The sequence below is a fragment of the Neoarius graeffei genome, chromosome 14 (genome assembly GCF_027579695.1).
Source record: "Neoarius graeffei isolate fNeoGra1 chromosome 14, fNeoGra1.pri, whole genome shotgun sequence".
NCBI lineage: Eukaryota > Metazoa > Chordata > Actinopteri > Siluriformes > Ariidae > Neoarius > Neoarius graeffei.
In genome coordinates this window covers 19,931,661-19,953,258 of record NC_083582.1, presented here as the reverse complement: position 1 = coordinate 19,953,258, position 21,598 = coordinate 19,931,661, and the positions used below count along the sequence as shown (strand labels likewise).

Here is a 21,598-nt window from a genome sequence, read left to right as displayed (position 1 = left end):
TTGGTCACTTCAGCATTCACGTACGAGCTACACAACTTCATACACAGCACCCCAATCGTATTGTGGTTTACGCAGGTAGTTCTCTTTTTGACAAATGTGTGACTTACGAGGACAAAACACTTTTGGGTCTTTAAAGGGACAGTGACATCACTCTTAAATTGCTGATCATTAACAAATACACACACCTGACAGCACAAAACATTACTGGAACAGTTATTTTATTAACTATAAAGTGCCCTTAAACTTGAAATATTCAGCATGTATATTCAGCATTTTAATATTATATCAGCATATAAACAAAATTATGTATAAAAATAACTGTACTTCTTAATTCTATTAATTATCTGGCTGCATATATGATTTGTTTTTGCAACGCCAATTGAATTATGTTAAAATGAACGTTAAACTGAACTGTAGTTACACAAACAGTCAACCACAGTCACAACTTTGAACGCTCACATTAACTTTCCTGCCAATACCCCATTATTATCTAACTTGCAAAGACCCATTTTAGAACAATGGATGCAAAGGTTGATAAAACCTTAAGGCATCAACACCCCCAACAAAAAGAACAAACTGTGTTTACATACAGCAGTAGTTTTTGACTGCCCTTTTGCATGAACATTTAAAAGTTATCTGGCTACATATGGAACTTTTTCATACAGCCAATTGCCAAAGTCAAGCAGTTTCATTTTAAAGGTATATTTGTTTGATGCAGAAACATCATTTTGTTAGGGAGTGACAGTGACTAACAGCTAGACAACAAAACCTTTTAAAACCCACAAGCTTTCCAATGAAAATCAGATCCTTAACTAATTTAGAAAACCCATGTTGGAAACAGATGGATTTATAAAACGAGTGACTCCATCAACATAATCACAACATGTATACAAAAAACCCAGAGTGGATTCCCAGTGGAGTTACAGCTTTTGTTTCTGTGACTGCCTCTTTGCAGCTATTCCTCGGTTTCTGACAAAGTCCCTTATATTTTGCACTGTGCGTTGTTCTAAAACAGGGTCTTCTACCAGCTTACAATGACTACATTCGGTTTTTGTGGCCAGTTTTCCTTTACTTATGTGATCCCTGAAATACCACATGACTGCAGCAACCTCAGCCTTAGACCACGGTTTCTTTGGCAGTCTTCTGGACTCATGTTCTTGACCAGTGTCTTGTCCTGGTAAATACACAAAGTGAAAAAATATCACACAAAACACAATGAGTTGGTCAGTTGGAGCAATCACAACCTTAGTTGAACTAATGCCACAGATTTCTGTTAACTTGTTTCTGTGATTTTTTTTTTCAAATTTTCAGTTAATTACTCAGTTTATTTGATTTTACACCTACAACCCCGATTCCGGGTGGCACGGTGGTGTAGTGGTTAGCGCTGTCGCCTCACAGCAAGAAGGTCCTGGGTTCGAGCCCCGGGGCCGGCGAGGGCCTTTCTGTGTGGAGTTTGCATGTTCTCCCCGTGTCCGCGTGGGTTTCCTCCGGGTGCTCCGGTTTCCCCCACAGTCCAAAGACATGCAGGTTAGGTTAACTGGTGACTCTAAATTGACCGTAGGTGTGAATGTGAGTGTGAATGGTTGTCTGTGTCTATGTGTCAGCCCTGTGATGACCTGGCGACTTGTCCAGGGTGTACCCCGCCTTTCGCCCGTAGTCAGCTGGGATAGGCTCCAGCTTGCCTGCGACCCTGTAGAAGGATAAAGCGGCTAGAGATAATGAGATGAATGAGATGAACCCCGATTCCAAAAAAGTTGGGACAAAGTACAAATTGTAAATAAAAACGGAATGCAATGATGTGGAAGTTTCAAAATTCCATATTTTATTCAGAATAGAACATAGATGACATATAACATGTTTAAACTGAGAAAATATATTATTTAAAGAGACAAATTAGGTGATTTTAAATTTCATGACAACACATCTCAAAAAAGTTGGGACAAGGCCATGTTTACCACTGTGAGACATCCCCTTTTCAGTCTGTAAACGTCTGGGGACTGAGGAGAAAAGTTGCTCAAGTTTAGGGATAGGAATGTTAACCCACTCTTGTCTAATGTAGGATTCTAGTTGCTCAACTGTCTTAGGTCTTTTTTGTCATATCTTCCGTTTTATGATGCACCAAATGTTTTCTATGGGTGAAAGATCTGGACTGCAGGCTGGCCAGTTCAGTACCCAGACCCTTCTACGCAGCCATGATGCTGTAATTGATGCAGTATATGGTTTGGCATTGTCATGTTGGAAAATGCAAGGTCTTCCCTGAAAGAGACATCGTCTGGATGGGAGCATATGTTGCTCTAGAACCTAGATATACGTTTCAGCATTGATGGTTTCTTTCCAGATGTGTAAGCTGCTCATGTCACACGCACTAATGCAACCCCGTACCATCAGAGATGCAGGCTTCTGAACTGAGCGCTGATAACAACTTGGGTCGTCCTTCTCCTCTTTAGTCCGAATGGCACGGCGTCCCTGATTTCCATAAAGAACTTCCAATTTTGATTCGTCTGATCACAGAACAGTTTTCCACTTTGCCACAGTCCATTTTAAATGAGCCTTGGCCCAGAGAAGACGTCTGCGCTTCTGGATCATGTTTAGATACGGCTTCTTCTTTGAACTATCGAGTTTTAGCTGGCAATGGCAGATGGCGCGGTGAATTGTGTTCACAGATAATGTTCTCTGGAAATATTCCTGAGCCCATTTTGTGATTTCCAATACAGAAGCAGGCCTGTATGTGATGCAGTGCTGTCTAAGGGCCCAAAGATCACGGGCACCCAGTATGATTTTCCGGCCTTGACCCTTACGCACAGATTCTTCCAGATTTTCTGAATCTTTTGATGATATTATGCACTGTAGATGATATGTTCAAACTCTTTGCAATTTTACACTGTCGAACTCCTTTCTGATATTGCTCCACTATTTGTCGGCGCAGAATTAGGGGAATTGGTGATCCTCTTCCCATCTTTACTTCTGAGAGCCGCTGCCACTCCAAGATGCTCTTTTTATACCCAGTCATGTGAATGACCTATTGTCAATTGACCTAATGAGTTGCAATTTGGTCCTCCAGCTGTTCCTTTTTTGTACCTTTAACTTTTCCAGCCTCTTATTGCCCCTGTCCCAAATTTTTTGAGATGTGTTGCTGTCATGAAATTTCAAATTGTCTCACTTTCGACATTTGATATGATGTCTATGTTCTATTGTGAATACAATATCAGTTTTTGAGATTTGTAAATTATTACATTCCGTTTTTATTTACAATTTGTACTTTGTCCCAACTTTTTTGGAATCGGGGTTGTAGATTTGGCTAAGTCTTCATATTAGCTGCAGCTGACTTTAAGGTATACAAGTACTGTATATTAAGCACTGTACAAAGCTCTTAAAGTACAGTGAGGATGCTTTCAAAAACAATGCATAGCATGTAGTTTTTAATTCAACACTTAACTCTATACAAGGTGCAGTAAGCAGAAAAAGACCTATAAACCAATCTCTGTCACCACTACAGCAGGATCAGTTCTACTTAGTACACCTGCACAGTTTTCAGGTACCTGTAGAAGTTGCACAGTTGTGTTTCTGCATTGTGTCTCGTCATGTAATCCCAGATTGATGATGCTTTATGAATCTGGCTGTATGTTTGGGGCTGCTGTCATACAAGACACCTCACTGGTGGTACTGCATGATGGATAAGAACCTAAACATCTAAAGTGTCAAAATCTTTTTTGATAGTCTTTATTAATTGGGATGACTTGTTGTACAGATGTGGTGCGGTTTGCTACTGCCTTTTTTTCATATTAAATTAAAATTTTAGTCTAGGAGGCTGTATTGTGATAGTGTTTTAAGTAGAAGACAATTGGAGCACCCAGATATATTCATATCATGTACTGAAACTGCAATATTGTTTTCTAGTCCTATGTTTATTCCATTTTACATTATTTTTATATTTTATCCTTTTTGCAATTTCTATTTGCATTTTGCTTTTAATATTATCTTTTTGTGTCTTCTGTAAAGGTGCTTTACAATCAAACTTGCCTTACCTTCAGACAGAGGGACAGTCTCAGTTACTGTCGATGTAACAGATGACACTGTTCCTGCCAAACACATAATTTGACAAAAGTTTTTTTAATGAGCAAAAAATTAATCAACAGAAACACAACTATAAAGTGAGGTAACTTACCAAAATCACTAAATGTCATGGACTTGCTCTGTGATAGAGTCTGAGGGAGCATCCACAGGTTCACTAGTCCCACACACTGATGCCGTGAATGCTGTGCCACTGTCATCGGATTCGCTCTCGCTGTCCTTGGCCTCAGTGTCACTGAATGGAATTTCGTCTAGGAAATGGTATTAGTACAATTCACATGAACAGCTTGGCAAAAAACTTAACTTAATATTGGCAATAGTATTTTAGCCCAATCTATGGTGGGGTTTACATTAGACCGTATCAGCGGATCATCAGATTAACGTTTTTAAAACGATTTGCGTGCACATAGCAACACCAATACACGGATACGCTCGGCTCCGCAGGCATCCTGCGCTCCAAATCACTCCGCCCTGAACAGCGAGTGCCCTCTGGAGGGTGCGCACTCCGGCCCTGCGCAGCTCACAGAGCGCGCGAGTGGAGTGCACGAGCAGTGATTTGGGACTGAGCCGCTGTGTGTGTGATCTCAGTGCATGTCGGGCATGCGCGTCACTTACCACTTGCAAGTGGAAGGATGGCAAGCCTAAAGACAATCATAACTACACAATGGGCAGTATTTGTATCAGTATTTGCAGTATTTTCATACTTTTATACTCTTTAATGAAAGGTGATACAAGGCGGAAGTCTGCGCCGTTTTTCAGCAGTCGCGTCACATGACCAACGCCAGCGAATCAGGAAGGTGGATGTCACAGTGACGTTGTCCAATGACGACGCCAGCTAGAGCTCAGCACAGTGTATCCGTGTATTCTCAATGTTTACACAGCACCGGACCAGACACGATCTGGATTGAATACGTGGACCCTGACGGATTCCTGTTTCCCGGCGTTTCCAGGCGTTTTAATGTAAACGGACAGTGCATCCGCGAAGAAAACGAGACAGATATGGTCTAATGTAAACTTGGCCTATGTAGTATACATAACATCGTCCACTTGACGATTGTGATTGACCTGTCATTATGTTGTGTGGACAAGATAGGATTTAATCATTTGTGCACACAGATTACCATCATAAGTATCAGGACTTCAATGGCTCTATAATTTGGGTCATTACAATTGAAATATTAATTTGAATAATAATAATAACATCAGTAAAATTATTAAACAGTATGATGCTGTTAACACAATACAACTGAGAGCCATTAAACCATAATGTTGAATTTTTGCCCAATCCTATTATAGGCTTTTATGTTTGTGTTTCTGAGCTGTAGACCTTGGCTTTTATTTGGACCTTTTGTTTGCTTGGAAAAGTTTGGTGATCACTGTTCTAAAGCATCCATGTGCCTCTAAATTAATATTCAGAAAAAACAAATAAAAATATCTAAGTGCTCATTTCTGCACAAACCTTCAATTTCAATCTCATCCAATGATTTCCCCTGCAGGCTGGAAAGATGTCCTTTCTCCATTGACAAAAGCAGCTTGGAAATCTTGGCCAGCTGTGTTGTGGAAACTGGTAATCTGTAGAAATCGCAGTGAACACAGATGTCATGATCCAGGAAATCTGCAACCTGGTCAAGTTTGTTATTTTTTTAAATTAAGGACTTGTGAGTGTGTGGCCACATGTTTCCGAAGTTGTGTCAACCTCAGGTGTTCAGGGTGCTTTGCCCCACACTGGTTTGCATGAACACGCAAACAGTCTTGTCCTCTGTAATTGGTCACCGATTTAGGTCTTGCAAACAGGAAGACATTTGTCTCACAAACACCGCACTCAGTCCTTTTACTGGTCAGTAGTGAGAGAGCATCCACCATGCTTGGGGTGAGCAGAACTGCAACTTTTCTTCCCCTTTTTCCCATGATTTCAACATGGCTGAAATAATTGCAGTGTCTTTGTTCAGTCGTTGACAACCCCATGGCAATATCTTCATGGAGCTTTGCGTTGTCTCTTTCATAAAAAACTTCTGAGGCGCATTTTTGAAACTTCCCCAGCACGTCTTCGATTGAACACAATGATTTGAGCAAGTGTAACTTTTGCAAGTTGAGCATAGTTCTGAGCAGTGGCTTCCTCCTTCGAGTTGCAAAAGGCACTTTCTGCAGATTCCTCGAGGTACCGGTGAAGAATCTGAACATCTTCAGTGAAGGGTAATGTTGATGGCTTGTTGTACTTTGCATCGCTCAGTGTGTTCAAGGCACTGAGAGACACCAACTCAGACCACTTGGAACTGTATAATTTCTTGAATACATCAGTGGACTTGATCAGTTCTTCATCTTCTGCCATGAGGGCCCAACAATGGATGATGTCACAGATTTTATGTAGTGTATGTCCTAATTTCAGTGCAAGGCTTGGTGTTGTGTAGGAATGTTTTTCCTCATCAAAACCTGAAACTTTCTTCACTGCTTGCACAACTCTTTGGAAGTTAGCAGGTTTAACAGCCTCTTCCACATTATGAACTGAGAATTCTGTGCGCAGACATAGCAACAAACGCCCAACTTCACAGAGCTTCTGTCACATGTATTCATATTTTGTAGGGTCTTGTCCATGTTTGTTGTACAGTGACTGGGCAAACTGAATAATATAAAAGTCATTTCGCACAACTGAAGCAACCTCATCCTGTTTCATGGCAGTGAGGAGCTTCCACACTCCACTTGAGATCTGATGACAGGATGCAGACTCTAGAGCAGCAGCCAAACCCAGTACTTTGGTTCTCCCAGGTTCTTTAGTCAAATCTTCATTTTCTGGCTTGCAGGGGCATCTGCGGACATGTCTCCAGAGCTCTTTCCGAAGGTACATCCCTTGGCAGTGTATACAGTGAATAAACCTTACTCCCACTGCTTTAGCCTTTGGTCTTCTCTTCACTTTCAGTGATCCCGTTCCACCTTGTAAAACTGCAGTGTTATGCTTCAAGTTTCCTTTATTCCTCATTTTCTCTCATAATATTTTACGCTCTTTTGGGCATTCAGGGAGTGTAAAAGCATGTACAATTTCAGCATGTGTAGTGTGTTTTTTCAAGTAGCGGGAAATCTTACTTTGTAACGGTAATTTTTATTACTTGTTGTCAGATATGCTGATTCTTGGTTGTTACGCTCTGCTCGATCCTGTGGCTTTTCCTTTGATAACTTTTTGATAGAATTTGATGATTCTGATGTTTCAGCAGCATTGGAAACCATGTGATCTTGAAGAGTTGTGCTGTGCACAACTGAGATGCTTGTATCTGACCCATAAGATGTCCAATCATCTGGTATTACTGGTTTTATGTGAATCTGTTTAGCTTTCATCTGATGAGGCAGAAAGGGGATGCTTGCATCTGAATCTTCATTGTCCTCATTTTCTGACTCAGAGTCTGGTATGTAATCCTCATCAGACACGTTCTGAAGATCATCTGATACTTGATCCAGTTCTGAATGTGATGCGCTATCCTGATCTGACAGAGGTTCATCCCCAGAACGTTTAGAAAGCTGTTGCTCCTGAAATGTTGAGAAAACAAATTATTTTAGCCAGTGATGGACACTTTATAGACAGTTTAGAAATTCAAGAACCCTTAAGTGGATACTCACCTGTGACGGGTGGTGGAAGTTCTCATTTGTAATTCGTCTGAGGCAGGATTTATGCCAGATGCCTGAACAAACTAACACATTTGAATATATTATTTTTAACTCTGTTGGTCTATTTAAGTTGGCAGTAATTTGGAATAAACAAAACAGCAAAAAAAAAAAAATCACTGTTTAAGAGATACATAATTGATATGAATGTCCATTTCACTTGGAATAGTGAACTGACTCGTTATTTTCAGTCGTCATCTAAAATAGATAAGAGCAGACAATTTAAAAAACACCACAGTGATTACTGTCCGTTTTATTTTAGATGTTGTTAAATCAAGAAAATAACTTTTCTAGATGCGGCAAGATAACTTTTAAAATTCTATGAAGAACGTCTTAAATCCGTTTGTTTTTCAGTTTCTGTTGTCAGACAACGGAACGAGTATGAAACAGTGACTCAAATGTGGCACAATAAGATGACATGTTAACCAACAGTCACTTTCAAAAAAGATACAGAATGCATTGATGAAAATCTATCTTTCATGAGGATATACCTCATGGTCTCAGAACCTCTGGAACTTCAAATTTTGTCACAAGTATTGTCATTAGGCAGCATTAGGCACCATGCATGCAGCCTGTTGCAGTTGCTCCGGCTCATTTTGCATCTTTTTCTTACTTTTATACGACTTTCTTCCTTTTTTCCCCTCTGAAAGTACTGTAGTAACTTTTTGAAGCCGCGCCCTCTCTAAAGTTGGTCGTAGAGAATGTTTTTATTTACTTTTCATGTCGGAAGGTCTACTTTCACTTCCCATCGGATATGCTGCTCGCATTGTTTACTCCAGAGATCAGCTGATTGAGTTGAAGCTGGCTTTGGAACTAGACCCGCTGATCTCCCAGATTTGGAACTTGATTTACCTTTCCATCTCTGCTGAGGCGAATCTTGTTCTCCTCAGTCAACTGAATCTGGTTCTCTTCAGTCATCTTAATCTGGTTCCCCTCATTCATCTGAATCTGGTTCCCCTCAGTCGTCTTAATCTGGTTCTCCTCAGCTGTCTGAATCTGGTTCGCCTCAGTCATCATCTGAAGCAAATAAACCATGGAGGAAAGGGACAATAAATACACAGGCACTGGCAATGTACCACTTAAGAGTATATTTGAGGATATGGGGGCGTCGTGGCTCAGGTGGATAAGGAGCCATACCATGAATCCGGGGACCCGGGTTCGATTCCGACCCGAGGTCATTTCCCGATCCCTCCCCGTCTCTCTCTCCCGCTCATTTCCTGTCTCTACACTGTCCTATCCAATAAAGGTGAAAAAAGCCCCCCAAAAAAATCTTTAAAAAAAAGGAATATATTTCAGGATTGAATGAACTAAGAATCCACCTTTTCACAAAAATTATGAGGGGAAAAGTTTGCTTTGATCCTCATTAGACAATTTAGTAAGACACAGAATGCAAAATGTTAAGGATAATCTATCTTTTATGAAGATATACCTACTATATCTACTAGTGACTGGGTCTCCAAACATCAGATGTAACATAGCTTATTATACACATTAAACTAACATACAGATCAAATGCAGGGTGTACAGGTATTCTTAAAAACTAAAGTAATGCCACCATCGACCCCACCAGGAAGAAGGTCCTAATTAACTGCATGGACCTCCTAAGTCACATTTGGGTGGTTCACTGCTTAATACACACACATACTCAGATGTTGCAGTGACCTACACTTTGAGAAGCATGTGATGAGGATGTCCTTCCATACCATTGTCCATATAAATCATATCACAGTCAGGTAACCAAACACACACACTGAAACAACAGTATCGTCATTAATCTGCACACTGAATTTAATTTACCTTTCCAACTCTGCCAAGTGGACCAAGCACTGAACTTGTCTGAATCTGGTTCCCCTCAGCCGTCTGAATTACAACCCCGATTCCAAAAAAGTTGGGACAAAGTACAAATTGTAAATAAAAACAGAATGCAATGATGTGGAAGTTTCAAAATTCCATATTTTATTCAGAATAGAACATAGATGGCATATCAAATGTTTAAACTGAGAAAAAGTATCATTTAAAGAGACAAATTAGGTGATTTTAAATTTCATGACAACACCACATCTCAAAAAAGTTGGGACAAGGCCATGTTTACCACTGTGAGACATCCCCTTTTCTCTTTACAACAGTCTGTAAACGTCTGGGGACTGAGGAGACAAGTTGCTCAAGTTTAGGGATAGGAATGTTAACCCATTCTTGTCTAATGTAGGATTCTAGTTGCTCAACTGTCTTGGGTCTTTTTTGTCATATCTTCCGTTTTATGATGCGCCAAATGTTTTCTATGGGTGAAAGATCTGGACTGCAGGCTGGCCAGTTCAGTACCCGGACCCTTCTTCTACACAGCCATGATGCTGTAATTGATGCAGTATGTGGTTTGGCATTGTCATGTTGGAAAATGCAAGGTCTTCCCTGAAAGAGACGTCGTCTGGATGGGAGCATATGTTGCTCTAGAACCTGGATATACCTTTCAGCATTGATGGTTTCTTTCCAGATGTGTAAGCTGCCCATGCCACACGCACTAATGCAACCCCGTACCATCAGAGATGCAGGCTTCTGAACTGAGCGCTGATAACTTGAATCATCCTTCTCCTCTTTAGTATGAATGACACAGCGTCCCGGATTTCCATAAAGAACTTCAAATTTTGATTCGTCTGACCACAGAACAGTTTTCCACTTTGCCACAGTCCATTTTAAATGAGCCTTGGCCCAGAGAAGACATCTGCGCTTCTGGATCATGTTTAGATATGGCTTCTTCTTTGAACTATAGAGTTTTAGCTGGCAACGGCGGATGGCACGGTGAATTGTGTTCACAGATAATGTTCTCTGGAAATATTCCTGAGCCCATTTTGTGATTTCCAATACAGAAGCATGCCTGTATGTGATGCAGTGCTGTCTAAGGGCCCGAAGATCACGGGCACCCAGTATGGTTTTCCGGCCTTGACCCTTACGCACAGAGATTCTTCCAGATTCTCTGAATCTTTTGATGATATTATGCACTGTAGATGATATGTTCAAACTCTCTGCAATTTTACACTGTCAAACTCCTTTCTGATATTGCTCCACTATTTGTCAGCGCAGAATTAGGGGGATTGGTGATCCTCTTCCCATCTTTACTTCTGAAAGCCGCTGCCACTCCAAGATGCTCTTTTCATACCCAGTCATGTGAATGACCTATTGCCAATTGACCTAATGAGTTGCAATTTGGTCCTCCAGCTGTTCCTTTTTTGTACCTTTAACTTTTCCAGCCTCTTATTGCCCCATCCCAACTTTTTTGAGATGTGTTGCTCTCATGAAATTTCAAATGAGCCAATATTTGGCATAAAATTTCAAAATGTCTCACTTTCAACATTTGATATGTTGGCTGTTCTATTGTGAATACAATATCAGTTTTTGAGATTTGTAAATTATTGCATTCTGTTTTTATTTACAATTTGTACTTTGTCCCAACTTTTTTGGAATCGGGGTTGTAGGTTCTCCTCAGTCATCTTAATCTGGTTCCCCTCAGCTGTCTGAATCTGGTTCTTCTCAGTCATCATCTGAAGCAAATAAACCATGGAGGAAAGGGACAATAAATACACAGGCACTGGCAATGCACCACTTAAGAGTATATTTGAGGATTGAATAAATTAAGAATCCACCTATTCACAAAAATTAGGAGAGGAAAAGTTTGCTTTGATCCCGTTTCGTCTTCGTCCGCTTATCCGGGGCCGGGTCATGGAGGCAGCAGTCTGAGCATGGAAGCCCAAACTTCCCTTTCCCCAGACACCTCAGCCAGCTCCTCGGGAAGAACATCGAGGCATTCCCAGGCCAGCGGAGAGACATAGTCCCTCCAGCGTGTCCTGGGTCTTCCCCGGGGCCTCCTCCCGGGGGGACATGCCTGGAACACCTCCCCAGGGAAGTGTCCAGGAGGCATCCGAAAAAGATGCCCGAGCCACCTCAGCTGATTCCTCTTGATGTGGAGGAGCAGCGGCTCTACTCCGAGCTCCTCCCGAGTGACTATGCTTCTCACCCTAAGGGAGCACCAAGCCACCCTGCGAAGGAAACTCACTTCGGCCGCTTGTATCCGCAATCTTGTTCTTTCGGTCATTACCCAAAGCTCATGACCATAGGTGAGAGTCGGAACGTAGATCAACCAGTAAATCGAGAGCGTCGCCTTTTGGCTCAACTCCTTCACCACAACGGACTGGTAAAGTGACCGCATCACTGCGGAGGCTGCACCAATCCGCTTGCTGATCTCACGCTCTATCCTTCCCTCACTCGTGAACAAGATCCCGAGATACTTAAACTCCTCCACTTGAGGCAGGACTTCTCCACCAACCTGGAGAGGGCAAGCCACCCTTTTCCAGTCGAGAACCATGGCCTCGGACTTGGAGGTGCTGATTCTCATCCGAGCCGCTTCACACTCGACTGCAAACCACCCCAGTGCATGCTGAAGGTCCTGGTTTGAAGAAGCCAACAGGACATCATCCACAAAAAGCAGAGATGAAATCCTGTGGTTCCCAAACAGGATTCCTTCTGGCCCCTGGCTGCACCTAGAAATTCTGTCGATAAAAATTATGAAAAGAACCGGTGACAGAGGGCAGCCCTGCCGGAGTCCAACATGCACTGGGAACAGGTCTGACTTGTTGCCGGCAATGTGAACCAGACTCCTGCTCCATTCGTATAGGGACCGGACAGCCCTTAGCAAAGAGCCCCGAACCCCATACTTCCGAAGCACCCCCCCACAGAATACCATGTGGGACACAGTCGAATGCCTTCTCCAGATCCACAAAGCACATGTGGACTGGTTGGGCAAACTCCCATGAACCCTCGAGCACCCTATGAAGGGTATAGAGCTGGTCCAGTGTTCCGTGACCAGGATGAAAACCGCATTGTTCCTCCTGGATACGAGGTTCGACTATTGGCCGAATTCTCCTCTCCAGTACCCTGGAGTAAACCTTCCTGGGGAGGCTGAGAAGTGTGATTCCCCTATAATTTGAGCACACTCTCCGGTCCCCTTTCTTAAAAAGAAGGACCACCATCCCGGTCTGCCACTCCAGAGGCACTGTCCCTGACCCCTGATGTTGCAGAGGCGTGTCAGCCAAGACAGCACCACAACATCCAGAGACTTGAGATACTCAGGGCGGATCTCATCCACCCCCGGTGCTTTGCCACTGAGGAGCTTGCAAACCACCTCAGTGACTTCGGCTTGGGTAATGGACGAGTCCACCTCTGAGTCATCAGCCTCTGCTTCCTCAATGGAAGACGTGACAGTGGGATTGAGGAGATCCTCGAAGTATTCCTTCCACTGCCCGACAATGTCCCCAGTCGAAGTCAACAGCTCTCCACCCGCACTGTAAACAGTGTTGGCAGAATACTGCTTCCCCCTCCTGAGGCGTCGGACGGTTTGCCAGAATTTCTTTGAGGCCGACCGATAGTCCTCATCCATGGCCTCACCAAACTCCTCCCAGTTCCAAGTTTTTGCCTCTGCAACTGCCCGAGCTGTGGCACGCCTGGCCTGCCAATACCCATCAACTGCCTCAGGAGTCCCGGAGGCCAACATGGCCTGATAGGACTCCTTTTTCAGCTTGACGGCCTCCCTTACTTCCGGTGTCCACCACCGGGTTCGGGATTGCCGCCACGACAGGCACCGGAGACCTTGCGGCTACAGCTCCGAACAGCCGTGTCTACAATGGAGGTAGAGAACATGGTCCACTCAGACTCAATGTCCCCCACCTCCCTCAGAAGCTGGGAGAAGCTCTCCCGGAGGTGGGAGTTAAAGACCTCCGCAACAGAGTGCTCAGCCAGACGTTCCCAGCAGACCCTCACCATACGTTTGGGCCTGCCAGGTCTGTCCGGCTTCCTCCTCTGCCAGCAGATCCAACTCACCACCAGGTGGTGATCAGTTGACAGCTCAGCCCCTCTCTTCACCCGAGTGTCCAAGACATAGGGCCGGAGATCAGATGAAACGACAACAAAGTCGATCATCGAACTCCGACCTAAGGTGTCCTGGTGCCACGTGCACTTATGGACACCCCATGCTCGAACATGATGTTCGTTATAGACAAACCGTGACTAGCACAGAAGTCCAATAACAAAACACCACTCGGGTTCAGATCGGAGAGGCCGTTCCTCCCAATCACTCCCCTCCAGGTGTCACTGTTGTCGCCCACGTGAGTGTTAAAGTCCCCCAGTAGAATAATGGAGTCCCTAGTCTGAGCACCTCTCAGTACTTCTCTCCAAGAAGGCCGGACACTCTATACTGCTATTCGGCCTGTAGGAACAAACAACAGCAAGAGCCCTCTCCCCTCTTTGATCCTCATTAGATAATTTAGTAAGACACAGAATGCAAAATGTTTAGGATAATCCATCTTTTATGAAGATATACCTACTAATGACTGGGTCCCCAACCATCAGATGTAACATAACTTTATATATATATATATATATATATATATATATATATATATATATATATATATATATTAAACTAACATACAGATCAAATGCAGGGTGTCCAGGTATTCTTAAAAACTAAAGTAATGCCACCATCGACCCCACCAGGAAGAAGGTCCTAATTAACTGTATGGACCTCCTAAGTCACATTTGGGTGGTTCACTGCTTAATACACACACACACGTACTCAGATGTTGCAGTGACCTACACTTTGAGAAGTGTGTGATGATGTCCTTCCATACCATTGTCCATATAAATCACATCACACTCAGGTAACCAAACACACACACTGAAACAACAGTATTGCCATTAATCAGCACACTGAATTTAATTTACCTTTCCAACTCTGCCAAGTGGACCTGAACTTGTCTGAATCTGGTTCTCCTTAGCCATCTGAATCTGGTTCTCCTCAGTCATCTGAATCTGGTTCTTCTCAGCCTTCTTAATCTGGATCCCTTCAGCCGTCTTAATCTGGTTCTCCTCAGTCATCATCTGAAGCAGATAAACCATGGAGGAGAGGGACAATAAATACACAGGCACTGGCAATGTGCCACTTAAGAGTATATTTAAGGATTGAATAAACTAAGAATTCACCTTTTCACAAAAATTATGAGAGGAAAAGTGTGCTTTGATCCTCATTAGATAATTTATTAAGATACAGAATGCAAAATATTGAGGAGAATATCTCCTTTATGAAGATATACCTACTATTAGTGACTGGGTCCCTAACCATCAGATGTAACATAACTTATTATACACATACCTCAAAATCTTCAGCTTTTGATGGAGAATTTGTGGTCTCAGAACCTTGCTGAGGCATTTCCTCATCAAGACCCTGCATTCAAGAAAAAGAAGATATTATCATAAATATCTTGAAGACATGTTGTTCCCTGTGTAATATTATGTGGGGGAAAACAACAACAACACTGTTTTAGGCACTCAACAGGTCAAATGACCACAGTCTGTTGACTATGAAAACTATAAGCTTGTAATTGACTTACTATACACAACTTACTATACACATTAAACTAACAGATCCAGTAGATGTAGTTCTACAACTCACCAAATACGTCATTTCTGTTTCATGCATGTGACAGTGCAGCTGCGTTTATCTTGTATGAAAATGTAACTTACTCTATCAAAGCCTTTTAGACAACCAGCTGATGCACCAGTAGATGTCTTTTTTTGCTGCTGACTTGCTGATACCTTCTGAGCACTCCTAGAAAGCTCTGATCTGTGTGGTACCTCTCCATGTTGACCCTTTGTGGACATTCCTCCTGGTTTCTGAAGAATTTATTGACAAACATCAGGCCAGTGACATTAAGTAGAAATAAATCTAATATGAGAACTATCAATTCCACAAAGTAAACATCTGATCACCTTGCATCTCCATGGTCAGTCTGAGTCTCCGTAATTATAGGTGATCTCCCCTGGACTTATGTCTCTTATAGCAAATAGACACAGATGGGGCTTCCCTTCCACTGTCAAGTACTTCATCTTGGCATTAGGGTTTATATGGTCATCATTAACAAGTCTTCCAAGAGACCCATCCTCACTGGCTGCATAAACACTACAAAAGCACAAGTTAGGCAGTATTAATTAGCCTAAATTAAGAGCCTTCTGTCAACAACACTTGTATTTTCAGTAAACCAAGGGCAACGTCATTTAATTCTGATTGGATGAAATAATAACGTAAAACACACCACCACAGTGTCCTATTAAATTGGAACTCGAACATGAACACCTTAAGGCAGTCATGGTATATTCTCCATCTCCTCTCGCTTGTCTGCTTGCTAATTAGTTCACCTTGATACTCCAACAGGAAGTCACCTTTTGCAAATGGAGTGGTAGTGAAGATGCCACGACCTAGTTAACACACACAACAAATAACTCACAAAAACTAAGGTGACATATTTAAAGTTTAGTCATGAATGAAAAAAATCAGAGGATTCAACTGACCTTTGAAGGCATTAATGTATTTTACATCGAGTCCCACTTTGTCCCTTCCATTGCTCACATAAAATTTTGCATCTTCTTTTGGATTAATGCGTCTTTGCCTTTGCACGTTTTCCTGGCATGTGACAAAAGCATTTATTACCAACGTAAATGACTGTCATTATTATCAAGTTCATTTGTAAGACAAAGATGATCGGAACACAAAAGGACTATAGCTTTTAAAACAGAGTTATCTACAAGGAACATCTGGACAGAAGCCAGATGATGTGTTGATAACTGTATTATTCATATTTGATTTAACACTGTGTAACAAAAAAAAAAAAAAAAGCATGCTCACAATTCTGCCCCTGTCCTCAGTTAATACAGTTTACAGACTTGCATAAGCAGATAACTAACACTCTGCATTACACCAGATACCTGTAGCATTGTTTCCCCTTACTTTTATGTTGATAGGTTTATAATACCAATTAAGATCAGGCAAATAACCTCTGTGGAACAGGCTGTCATCTTACTTATTTAGTTATGTACACTAGCAGACCTACAAAAAGATCTTATTGATGACATTTAGGAAATTACATGAATGCATCAAAGTTGCACACTGGTATTAATGTTATCCTTTCCAACCTGTCACTAAAACAGTTGTGCATCTTTACATGGAAATCTACATCGACTACACCATAGTGCTTAATATACTTGATAAAAACACAGGCCACTTGATATTTATAAAATCTGTAAACTACAGGTGTAAATCTTGCTTCAATTTTTCTTAGACTAAGCCTAGCTAGCTTATCACAAGGAAGAAAAAACAGCTGTGCTATATTATATTTCCTATCATTTTTCTTTTTCAATCTAGAAAACCAAACCTGAGCTGCGCAGTAATATTGCCTCTGTTGCCTTCTCTACCTGCTGTCCTCTTAGCAGCCAGGAGCGTGTACAGCAGATTAGTGTAAGAATCGCTCACTTTGTGATACAAGCATGAAATTTGGCACAAATCTTCTTCTAGACCTACTTTACCCAAAAAGCCCGTTAGCCACGCAAAAAAAAAAAACAATATGGCCTCCATTTTCCAAGATGGCCACCCTTCTGTGTGTTTTTTTTGTCTCTATTATGATTGGATAATCCATTTTTAAATGATCTTGGTGTCTAAAAATAAGTTTGAGTATGGGAAATTCAGTTCTGCATTTAGAAATTCTAAATTGTGGTATATTATGAAGATAAACAAATGAATTGCATAAATAGTGTATTTTGGCACTGAATTTGACACGATATTGGGCTAGGTGGTAGAGCAGTGTTTCCCAAAGTTTTTTTTCTAGGGACCCACATTTTAGAAGTCAGAAACCTTTGCGACCCAAGTCAGTGGACATTATAAGTAAATCAAGAAATAAATGTGTACTTGACCATTATTGAACATTAAGGAGTAGTATATTTTATTCAGTGAACAGTCCATCATCTGAACAGTTAGTAGCCTATTATTCAAGATTTAAACAGTAATTGAACCAACAATCATCCACAAGTAACCCATTTAAACATTAAATGTTGCCCATTTCTTGAAAATGCAAACAAAAAACAAACAAAAATACCAAAATAGTCAATAAAATAATTAGGCTATATAAAGATTGCTTATTTTTACATTATCCGCTAATGGGATAGATGGGCCTGTCTGCGTTTTTGTAGTGCGCTCCAGTCCGGGTTGCAGGAGGAGAGCGCAACACGCATATCAGGCGCAGCATTCAATCTGTTTCTGTGCTGTGTCTTCATTTTTGTGAGGACAGAAAATCCCAATTCGCACATGTAGGTTGTAGTGAATGGAATGAGAATCGAAATACTGGTCCTACTAAGGACAGGGTAATCTGCTGAAACTGTTATCCAGAATGATAAGGTCACAGACTTGAACAGTTTTCAGAGTGCGATCGCAGCTGAGCTGCAACAACTCAGCTTCTTCTGCAGGACCCAGTGTCAACTTGAGCAAAGATTCGGGTCTCTCAAACTCAAAGGGATTTTGGATCCATCTTTTATCACCCAGGATGGAAAACAGCAATCAAATCTCTCGATCAGCGCAGCGAGAGGAGTTTGAATAAGCGCAGAGAGGTGGTTCACATGTTCTTCTACGTGCTGCAGCATAGTGGGGAACATGTAGTAACTTGGGTCTGGCCTTCTGAGTCTTGCAAGCCACAGCTTCAATGACTTTTGGAAAGCCTGGACATTCTTCCAATTAAAGAAAACATTGTCGTGCAATCCTTGTAATTTCAGGTTCAGTTCGTTGAGCAATGAAAAGATGTCGGCCAGATACGACAAATTGAGAAGCCAATCGTCGGTGAACAATTCGGCAAGATGGGACTTTTTCTGGATGAGGAAGGCATGGATTTCATGTCTCAGTTCATAAAATCTTGTTAAAACTCTGCCTTTGGACAACCAGCGCACTTCCGTGTGAAACAGTAAGTGCGTGTATTCGGCTCCCATGTGAGTGCACAATTGATCGAACAGTCGGGTGTTGAGTGAGCTGGCCTTAATGAAGTTTACAATGTGAATAACTTGCCTTAGTGTTTTCTCTAGGGCAGGGGGCATACCCTTGCATGCCAGTGCCTGGCGATGTATGAAACAATGGTTCCATGTAATTTCCTTCCCCACTGCCTCCTTTATTCGTGCCACAACTCTGCTTTTCCTGCCCGTCATATTTGCTGCCCCATCGCTAGTTACTGTACACCTGCACAGTTACCCCACTCAAGTCCACACTTTACCATGTAGTCGTTCAAGACACGGAATATCTTCTCCTGTGGTTCCCATTGGGATATTCAAGCAACACAAGTCCTCCAAAAATTCATTTTCCCATGCATATCTAACATACACCAGAAAAGTGGCGCAGTCTGCAACGTCTGTGCTGTCATCCAGTTGTATTGAAAAACATCCTGCTTTCTTTAGTAAGGTAACAAGCTGCTCTTCCAAGTTGTCTGCAATGTCATGTATTCTTTGTGATACAGTGTTGTTGCTTAAGGGAATGCTTTTTAATTTTTCAGACGACTTCTCGTCTAAAACAGCGCTGACCATGTCAATTGCGGCAGGCAAAATTAACTTCTCTGCTATGGTGTGTGGTTGTTTCTCCATGGCCACACGGTGAGCAACTTTGTAAGAGGCGAGTTGGACTTTTTCGTTCAACGTGACTTTTTTTTTTTGTAGAATGTCGGCTGATGCTTTCATCTCCTGTGCCTTTCTTTGAAAAAAATCTAAGGGCTTTTGTACCAAATCTGGGTGCAGCGTTTCAAGATGCCTCTTAAGTTTAGTTGGTTTAAGACTTTCGTTGGCCAGTTTTTTGCTGCAGATAACAGACATTGGCCTTGCATCGTGGCTAGGAGCAGCACAATTGACAAAACCATAATTCAAAAAATAGTCTTTGTAAGGCCTTGCTGCTGATTTTCTCTTTTTTGCTGGGGGCTCCGATCCTTGCACAGCGTTAACACTGCTAGCCTCTTTATCTGCATTTTCAATACTAACATTGGTATTAGCTTCATCGATTGCCCCCTGACTTCCCTCACCTTGAGCTGCACTGACCTTTGATGTTTCATCAACATTCCCCTTGTTTTTTGACAGCCAAGCAAGCATTCTCAACTTTAGGCAATTTTAAAACTAATTGCAAGAACACTCGTACACAAATTCGTGATTCGTACTAGCCCTCTCACGTGACAGAACTGTATACATAGGGTTGCCAGATTTTATTCGAATTGTTTCCGAATGTCCTCTGCACATCAGCTCCAGCAAAGCGCTGAGCACTGCTCTGCCAATATTCAATTCCATTGATTTCAATGCAACATACCGGGCCCAGCTATACAGCCACAGCTCAATAAAATTGTGAATCCATAGGCTATTCTGCATACAATGAACCGTCAGTTTGCGGGAGCAAGCGAAATAGTCGAATTCGAAAGTGCTCAGTCCGCAATGCAGTCAGAACTGAGCGGAGGGCCAGGTAAAAAAAAAAAAAAAACGGATTTGTGAAAATTGGGCTGGATCGCCCACCCCCCACCCAACCTTGCTACCTTGCTTTTAGCAATGTGTATAAATAAAAATCTAGAATCCTCAATGCATGTTCACATGCCAACAGAAACAGCTCAAACCCAACGCAGAGAAGGTCTCTGCTCTGCTAAAGTGAGACTGCGGGAAAGCAATCACCACCTATACCATAGGTTCCACAATCGGCCTTGTCTTTTGCAACATCATTGAAAGTTTTAATTAGATTAGAACTTGTTGCGTGCTTCTTGCTACAGTATTGGTGTTAATTGGATTAGAACGTTTTCAAGTGCTTGTGTTTAATCAGTTTCAGAACAGTGGCTTTTTGTACTTTTGTGGAGAAAGACAAGACAAAGAATACTGTACCTATTTAATACACAGTCTGTAATTTTAATAGCCGATGCTATTTTTTTTTAACTGTACAGAAACATCACAGGTGGAGGTGTAGCTTTTAAACTGGCAGCTATTTTGAGGTCATATGCAAACAGCTGGATGACCACTAAGGAAACATGCGAGATGACCCACAAAAAGTCTTTCGCGACTCACATGAGGCCATTATTAAAAAACGTTCTGTTTCTGGTCCACCGGCCGGGTGAGTGCCGTTTGTGCGGTTGAAATTTTTTTTTTTAACGCCGGTTTTTCAACTTTTTTTTCGGGTTCGCAAATCTAAAATCGAACTTGACATTTATGCATTCCCAGGGCTTTCCACTAAGGCTCATACTAGCCAGCCATGACAAATAAGTAGCCAGCCGGGGGGGGGGGGGGGGGGGGGGGGGGAGGGGGGGGGGGTGGGGGGGGGGGGGGGGGGGGGGGGGGGGGGGGGGGAGTAAACACAAAATATGGGAGTCAATAGTTTGCAATGCATAGGCAATGCATTACTAACTAGAGACGACAATTTCCCCTGTGGGAAAACGTGAGAGTGATTGCAGTGCACGTAGCAGCCGCTATCGCATGGCTCTGAGGTTACGATGCTCTGAGCCTGTGTGTGTTTGAGAGAGAGAAAGATCAGCCCCTCCCCTCTCTGCTCCCTGAGTGGAGCTCGTCGCCTTGATAACGGTGCTCAGATGCAGGGAAGAGACACAATATGACAAGCAAAGAGCACCTTTTCTCAGAGTTCCCTCTCCTTGAACAACGGTGATTTACACGGAAACGAAAGGAGCTATTCACAAAATTCTTGCACATTGAGAGCTACAAGGCTCCCATGAACACATTGATATAATTTTTTTGTCCCTAGTGTAAAAAATGTGGACAATAGAGTGCTTCGAGGTCAGCGCGAACCCAGCGGCGGCCATATTGGAAGTCAAAGGTTGCCTGGGTCAGGCTGTGTCAGTGCATTGTTGTTGTTCAGCGAAGCAAAAAGGGGTGATAATGCCGAATATGTGTCATTGTTGGCCGTAGTAGCCGGGGGGAAAAGGGTGGCAAAAGCTTCTACAGACTCCCTAAAGTCGTGACTAACCAGGGAACTGCAGCACAGGAGAAAAGCGAACGG

The 21,598-nt window shown here is 42.3% G+C and overlaps 1 protein-coding gene across 2 annotated transcripts; it reads right to left on the bottom strand.

Moving 5' to 3' along the window:
* Window positions 1-264: 264 nt before the first annotated feature.
* On the bottom strand, window positions 265-20,928 carry LOC132898039 (uncharacterized). 2 transcript variants are annotated; one of them, XM_060939404.1, is made up of 15 exons: window positions 16,114-20,928; window positions 15,858-16,020; window positions 15,535-15,724; window positions 15,289-15,438; window positions 14,918-14,989; window positions 14,491-14,646; window positions 11,148-11,255; window positions 9,520-9,582; window positions 8,575-8,739; window positions 7,678-7,748; window positions 7,150-7,587; window positions 5,531-5,643; window positions 4,166-4,322; window positions 4,026-4,079; window positions 265-1,174 (listed from the first exon to the last, which is right to left on the bottom strand). In XM_060939404.1, the coding sequence occupies exons 4-11, from the start codon at window positions 15,424-15,426 to the stop codon at window positions 7,395-7,397; spliced, it is 966 nt and encodes a 321-aa protein (XP_060795387.1). In that variant the 5' UTR covers window positions 15,427-15,438; window positions 15,535-15,724; window positions 15,858-16,020; window positions 16,114-20,928; the 3' UTR covers window positions 265-1,174; window positions 4,026-4,079; window positions 4,166-4,322; window positions 5,531-5,643; window positions 7,150-7,394. The 2 variants fall into 2 exon arrangements, with proteins under 2 accessions (XP_060795387.1, XP_060795388.1); XM_060939405.1 differs by having other exon boundaries at window positions 15,899-16,020.
* Between the last annotated feature and the right edge of the window lie 670 nt (window positions 20,929-21,598).

Coding starts and splice junctions, on each gene's coding strand:
- LOC132898039 (XM_060939404.1), bottom strand. CDS start 15,426: ATGTCCACAAAGGGTCAACATGGAGAGGTACCACACAGATCAGAGCTT. Junction 14,647..14,917: donor CAAAAGCTGAAGATTTTGAG/GTATGTGTATAA, acceptor TATCTGCTTCAG/ATGATGACTGAGGAGAACCA. Junction 7,588..7,677: donor ACTTCCACCACCCGTCACAG/GTGAGTATCCAC, acceptor TCAACATTTCAG/GAGCAACAGCTTTCTAAACG.